At 45.3% G+C, this 7017-nt stretch overlaps 1 protein-coding gene across 1 annotated transcript; it reads right to left on the reverse strand.

The window, feature by feature from the left end:
• Positions 1-76: 76 nt before the first annotated feature.
• Positions 77-1093, reverse strand: LOC134525903 (keratinocyte proline-rich protein-like). Its single transcript, XM_063357216.1, has 2 exons — positions 500-1093; positions 77-457 (listed from the first exon to the last, which is right to left on the reverse strand). Exons 1-2 carry the CDS (start codon positions 1091-1093, stop codon positions 77-79), a joined length of 975 nt encoding a protein of 324 aa, XP_063213286.1.
• Between the last annotated feature and the right edge of the window lie 5924 nt (positions 1094-7017).

Below are 7017 nucleotides of genomic sequence, written 5' to 3' on the forward strand. Positions count from 1 at the left end.
CTGATTGCAAGATGTGGGGCAAGGAGATCCGGGTTCGCAATCTTCTCTCTTCAGGGCTTCCCTTGTCAGCTGCAAGTTACTTCTGCATGGGTGGCCACTGGTTGGGCTGCTTCACCTGCTGCTGCTCAATGGGAGGACACTTCTCTGGAACAGAGCACTTCCCTGGCTCAGGACAGGGGTCAGGGATTGACACGGGGATCTCCTTGCACTCCTGCTCCTCTGGAGGGCACGGAGTGGGCACCGGGATCTCCTTGCACTCCTGCTTCTGCTGGGGGCATGGCACAGGTTCAGGAACAGGAATAGGCACAGGGATCTCCTTGTATTCCTGCTTCTCCTGGGGACACGGCGCAGGGTCAGGAGATGGAACAGGGATTGGCACAGGGATTTCCTTGCACTGCTGCTTTTCCTGGGCACATGGTGTGGGCTCAGAGCATGGAACAGGGATTGGCACAGGGGCCTCCTTGCACTCCTGCTTCTCTGGAGGGCATGGGGTGGGCACGGGGATCTCCTTGCACTCCTGCTTCTGCTGGGGACATGGCGCAGGTTCAGGGGACGGAACAGGGATGGGCACAGGGATATCCTTGCATTGCTGCTTCTCTTGGGGACATTCTGCAGCCTCCGAGCAGGTAACAGAAACTGGCACAGGGGTCTCCTTGCACTCCTGCTTCTCCAGCAGAGATGGAGTTGGTTCAGAGCAGGAAACAGGGACAGACACAGGGAGCTCTTTGCACGCTGATTTCTCTTCAGGGCATGGAACAGGTTCAGGGCACGATACAGGTGGGAGAGTTGGTGGTAGCTTGCATTGCTGTTGCTGCTGCTGCTCCTGGGGTGGACACTGGGGTATTACGACCACTGGTGTTTCTCCCTGGCCTGGTTCCACCACCGGTGTTGGCAATGGCGCTGTTTTTTCTGGTACCACCACTACTGGGACTTGTTCTGGGCAAGGTGTTGGGACTTGGACTTCAGGTTGCTGCTCTGGACATGGGACCGGCTCAGGGTACTGCACAGGCTCTTGGCTTTGCTTTGAAATTGTTTTGCTTAGGCCAGGTGGGAGGGTGATTTCCTGCTTGATTTGCATTTGATTCAAAGACATCTTTGCAGGAAACAAGATTATCTGAAAGAAATGTCAGAGTGTTACTGTGTCTGCTAAATGAACGGCATTGGGATGAGGGTGAAACCATTATAAGAAACAAGAATCAACTGCAAGAGTAAACTTCTCCTAGTGTGCCCTTGGTTTCCCAAGGCAGATTGACTCAGAAAGAATTGTGATTTGCTCTTTCTTTTTCATCCTGCCTTTCAGCTCCTGCTCTGACTCTGTCTTATCTTGTTCCTCCTTTCTGTTCTGCAACGCGGGACAGCCCTGTCAGGTCTGACTGAGGTAGAGCCAGCCCTTTGAAATTGGAGCTGATTTACACTTCAGAGCTCTTACTCTTGTTGCTTAGCTCTTCCCAATGTGTTAACTCCCTTTCATTTCTGTGCTGGGGAATTGATGAGAGGAGCTGGCAAATAACAGATCTGCTGGTTTGATAACGGTTTCAGAAAGTCAAAAAAACCCACCAAAAAACTAATGAATGCCGAAGACAAACGTTTAAAAACGTTTGGTGTATCAAAAAGTAGAAAGATACAGATCCGGGCCCAACAGGATATTATACATCGACAAAACTGAAATACTTAATTTGATTTTGCCCATTTTGAAATGGTTTCCAAATTTTACTTGGAATTAGAAACCTGAGGCATTGAGGCCTCAAGGTGGACCTCACTAGTGAACTGATATCTTTCTGTATCATTGAGAGTCTTTACAGTGACAATTGGCAGACTCCTCCTCTTGCTCCAGTTTCACTTTGACTTCATTGATGATGTAATGGACTGAGGTTACCCGTGGCACAGTCCTTCCAGCTCTCATGGAAAGAATTAGCAGTGGTAATTTGTCCCTGTGTTTCTGGATTATCACGGCCACTAATAATACCTGTAGCTTGCATGAATCAGAATAATCAGGAGGGATTCCTTCTCCCAAGGTAACAGGCCATGTGCAAGAGGCCAAATGAGTTTTCCTAACACTTTATGAAACTCCCTCTCTGAGGCCGGCACCAGGCTCAGCTGGACTGGTGCCGTGCCTTTGGTAAATCCTGCATCGCTGTTTTTTCTAAGGACAATCTAAAGGACAAATAAAAGGTTAGGATCACAGAAGGGTTGGTTGGAAGAGGCATTTTTAAGTCCCCTCAATGCAGGACTAGCATCAACACAGATCTTGTGAGAGGGTGCAAGTGCCGTTCTCCCTTCCCCATGTTGCCTCCCCCTCCCAGCACGTCTTCAAAGCAAATTCATTCTGCTCTTCCACATCCTCCAAGATCCTCCAGATCAATATCACTTGTCTCTTGCTATTCTCTTTATAAGGATCTGATAAGATCTTAAGCCAAATTAATATATTGCTCTTGACATGGTTATCATGAATGATACAACACACTAGGAATACTTTCACCCTTCTGCTTCTTACAGCCCGTTGTACTCCCAAATCTTTTACAGAATAATTCTCCAATGAAATTGAAGTTTTAAAAATACTCTTGTTATAAAAAGCATAATTATAGAAAATAGTTTTGGAAGGAGGTTTAGGAGGCCATTTAGACCACCTTCTTCCCTGAAGGCAGAATCAGTTATACTTAAACCAACACAATTTTATCTAATCTCTTCTTCAGAAAGGATCTAATTTAGCACTTAACTATCTGCAGATTTACACACAACCTGAATTTGCCTTGCAGAGTCATTCCGAGACTAGTTGTCCTACCCCACTGCCCACAATTTCTCTTCTTTACAGGAATCTTTTGCATATTCAAAGGTATCAAATAAAACACTTCTTTAAAGAGTTTGCCTACATTAAGCCAAGCAGTAAAATTATAGACATGACAAAAAAGTATCGGTGTTCTCCAACTTACCCAACCAGTCAACAGGGAGAAGCACGAAGTCAAGTGGATGGTGGAGCCGGGAGATTTGAGAACTTTTATATGGTTTCAAAGCCCTGCCTTCTGGGAATGAGTCCTCCTAGGTAATGAGCTCATTCTTTCACAACTGCCGTTGTGCATTTCCTCCACAGACTTGTTTCACACGTAGGCATTGTGAAGAGAGTCTTTTGGTGCAGAATGCTTTTTAATCCCCTGACTTTCTGTGTGAATAAAGGTCATAACCTCAGGTTAATTAATTCACTGCGACCCTGCTGACACCAGGGATCTTGGTGTGGTGTCAACCAGTGTGGTTCCACTTCAACCCATGCATGAGCCATTTCGTGTTAGCTAATGCCCCCCTTCTTAGGATGTATTTGTAGCTTGAAATGGGGTGGGGGGGATAATCTGTGCTTCTGTCACCTGCTTTTCATCAATGCTTTCTCTAAAGTGACTTTCTTGTGATTCTCTAAACTCATGATGGAGGGGTTTATTTTTTTGCCCATGAAGATCTTCATAGATTTCGTTCTTCTTTCATTTCAGAACAGATAATTTTGAAAGCGTGTTATTTTCCATGCTGCAGAGGATGCAGCTCCCACTTATCTAAATGTGACAGAAGAGGGAGCTGAGTTTATCTCCATGTATCATGTAAAAAGTAAAGGGATTTTTTAATAAAGTATAAGATTTATCACAACTAAATGGGATTGGGATGCTGGTCTCATTTAGATGCCAGAATGGCATTTGAAAAGATGTTTCAATCTACATGTGAAAAAAAGGGAGCTTGTAGCATACGCAGTTTCATGTAAGTGTATATAATGCATGTAAGCATTATTCCATGTAAAAAAGTTTATTGAGTGAAAATAGCTCACTGATTATTATCCCCAAAATCTCAGGGAGCTATCAGGATACAGGTCACACAATCCTCATTTCTCATGGTAGGATTATTTTCAGAAGCGGAGACGACGCATCCCACACAGAGGTGAATTTCATCACATTTGGTTGTCTTGGGACTATCTTTGTCCGTTTTACCAGAGCTCTTATCAGAGCACGCACTCCAGATGCAATCTTTGCAACAGGCTGAGCTGGTACCCGTCCCTGCTTGGGATTCCTGGGCTGCGAATGTCAGAAGCTGTTTCTAGCTGTGGTGTAACTTCCTCTGTTAATAATCATTTGGCAACTGAAGGACAGAACACCTGAATTTTAGCCACATCTTCACCTCCTCTAGCCTGACTTCATCTGTGCAACTTCCTTTCTTACCTCACGGCAGGTGGGGCCCCGCCTGGCTCTGGAAGACACTTAGTTTTAGTCACCAGCCATCGCTAGTGAGGGGAATACCCCAGCCCAAGAGCCAACCCTGACTCTGCTGCTCTGCTGGTACAAATTGCAGTCGCAGCTCTGCTGAAGGCAGGAATTAGGACACTTTCCAGCAGTGGAGAACCTGCCCGTCTGCTTTCTAGGTAGCATCATGATTTGCGGTTATCAGAATAGCCCTTCTGCTGAGATATGCTCTTGGAATAAAGCCCTTCAACGCAGGAAGATAGAGGGAATAAGCTCAGGCTCATAAAAACCCATGGTTTTTATCATTGCACTTGTCAGTCTGAATTGGGCAGAGCAGCTGGGTTCAGAAGGAGACAGTGCATTTCATTAGATTAAACATTGCATTTGAATATTTGTGCAATATTCACAAGTGAATATGCACCTTCAGGTCAGAACTTCAGTAACCTTTGTTATGCCCATCAATTAGAGCACCTGAGAGCAACAGGGCACACAGCACTTGTGGAGCAGTGCCGAGGCAAAGGCTGTACAGCCATGGCTCTATGTTGAGACATTGCTTTTATTTAAGCAAGCAGTGAGGTTTCTGGAATATTTAGGTGTTGAATTTCCAGCCTCAACTTGCAACATTGAGTGATTAAAGAAAATCACTTTCCATAGCTGGAAGGGAGACGACTTGAACCCTGTCTGGAGATCAGAAGGTGGGGCCATCCTGCCCTTAAACACTGGTTTGGGTCCAGGTCTGGAGAGGCTTGGGGAGGTCACTTCACCTCCATGTCAGCAACCTCAGCAGAAAAAATGGTGGTAATTATCATCGAAGAGGCTCTGAAGTCAACCTGTGTAAAGGGAGTGAATGTTTTTCCCATAGTAGACGTGTAATTGCTTTCCCCTTCCCTGCGAATTGCACAAAGACTATTTTTAGAGGCAAATGCCATATGCAGTGAAACCTGCCCTACTGAAACATTTGGGAAACTATGGGAGAAACGTGCATCGAGTGAGGTTGCTTTAGAGTGAACGTGTAGCTCAGCAGCTCCTCAGCTCTCACCTGGCAGAGCCCTGCTCAGCTCCCAGTTGATACTGAAGTTGCACCACTAATTCCAGGGCACAGAACACCACAAATGAGAAAAATACTGACCTGAGCCCATCTTTCTTCCTAGACAGAAAATGCTCTTCCAGCTCCCACACAGCTTGGGTAGGTGCTGCGCTGCTCTCAGCCCACCAGTGGCCTTGCTGATCAGACTAGACAACCTTTAAAGGTCCCTTCCAACCCAAACTATTCTATGCTTCTAGGATCAGGTAATTAATACCCAAAACTCTAAGTTGCCCTAGGAGGCATGCAGCAGTTATGCTAGCAGCTCCAAATAGGGGTCTGTAACAGTCTACTTTAGATGGTTTATCATTGAGATGAGGGTCTCAATATCTTTAATGGTCCTAGAGCTGTATTGCTTCAGTACGAAAAAAAAAGGGGTTATCTTTTTTAGAAGTGAAGACCACTGCGGACAACCTCATGTCAGGATGTGAAATGCTCATGCTGATCTTCACCTTATGTCTGCATGGATACTCTCTGATTTTTCTCCATCCAGTACTTTTAACCTTTGCGCACAGAGAAAACGATCAGAGGAAACTATTGCACTCTTGGATTTCATGTCTTGGTGTGATTCAGAAGCCGCTGAACTGGATCTCCCAAGACATGGCTCGACCTGATGGTTTAATTAGACACTGTTTCGTTAACACCCCATCTTGTTCTTTATTATTGTGTCTGTCATCATTTTAGGGTGGACATCTTGATTGACTCATCTCACGAGACAAAAGACATAATTACCTGTTACCGAATTTCCTAGTATCGGTCTGTCTGCCTGTGAGTCCAGTCACTCAAGCAGCTGCAGACTTTATCTTCTCTCAGAGCTGGATACTGTGTGTCAAGTTGTGTTACAGAAGTGAAGCTGGTCACGCTCAGGGATAGACAAATGCTGCAGTGTTGAAGCACATGGATACATGGATACATGGATACATGGATATGAAGTATCCATGCTTCAGTATTTTTTTTTCCTGCCTGTTATTCCATGAGAGATTCCTCTTTGGGTTTTTTTTGTGATAGAGCATCCGAGCTTCCCAGGAACCAAGGGGTTTCCTATGAGACCTACATTAATGGATTAGTTTAACAACTCTCAAGAGACGCACATGGATGAATCACCGCATTAAGTCTGTGACTCTACATTCATACTTATAAAACCTCCTCCGTAAATTCACCAACCTCCATCTTAAAGCTTGTTACATATTTTGATCCCAATCTTTTGATTTGGTGGCCTCTTCCAGAGCTTCCCTGCGCTTCTTCTTGAAAATGTTCTCCTAATTCCCTGCCTAAATTTATTCCTAACTGCTTCTTGCAGAATTGCTGTGCTTCTCGAGTACAACACATTGCCTCATTGCAAACCCACTGGGCACAACAGGAACATTTTCCAGTCAGACATCACATCAAAGAGCCTAATTCTCAATTGCTCCATTCATGCACTCGAGCTCAGGAATGAACTTGTTGGAGTTTAGTCTGTCATCAGCCTTTTCTAGCCCATGCACCGGGCTGAGCAGTCGTAAGGTAGAGCAGCCTGAGGGTTACCCTTGCTTTGTGCTCATCTTTGCCACACTGCTGCTGGAGAACAGGGAGCAGTGGGGGTACAGTCCCGCATTTCGGGCTTCCCTGAACTCTTGGAAGGGGACTCTTGAAGAGGGAGTGGAGTGATAGGATGGGAGGAAACTGCTTTAAAACAAAAGAGGGGGGATTTAGATGAGATATGAGGAAGAAATTTTTTGCTGT

The sequence above is a fragment of the Chroicocephalus ridibundus genome, chromosome 21, assembly GCF_963924245.1.
Source record: "Chroicocephalus ridibundus chromosome 21, bChrRid1.1, whole genome shotgun sequence".
In the NCBI taxonomy this organism is placed as follows: domain Eukaryota; kingdom Metazoa; phylum Chordata; class Aves; order Charadriiformes; family Laridae; genus Chroicocephalus; species Chroicocephalus ridibundus.

Excerpts from the sequence above, each read along its gene's own strand:
- LOC134525903 (XM_063357216.1), bottom strand. The coding sequence starts at position 1,093 with ATGTCTTTGAATCAAATGCAAATCAAGCAGGAAATCACCCTCCCACCT. Across the intron at positions 458-499 it reads AGGAGTGCAAGGAGATCCCC|GCCCCTGTGCCAATCCCTGT; the intron begins GTGCCCACCCCA and ends GAGTGCAAGGAG.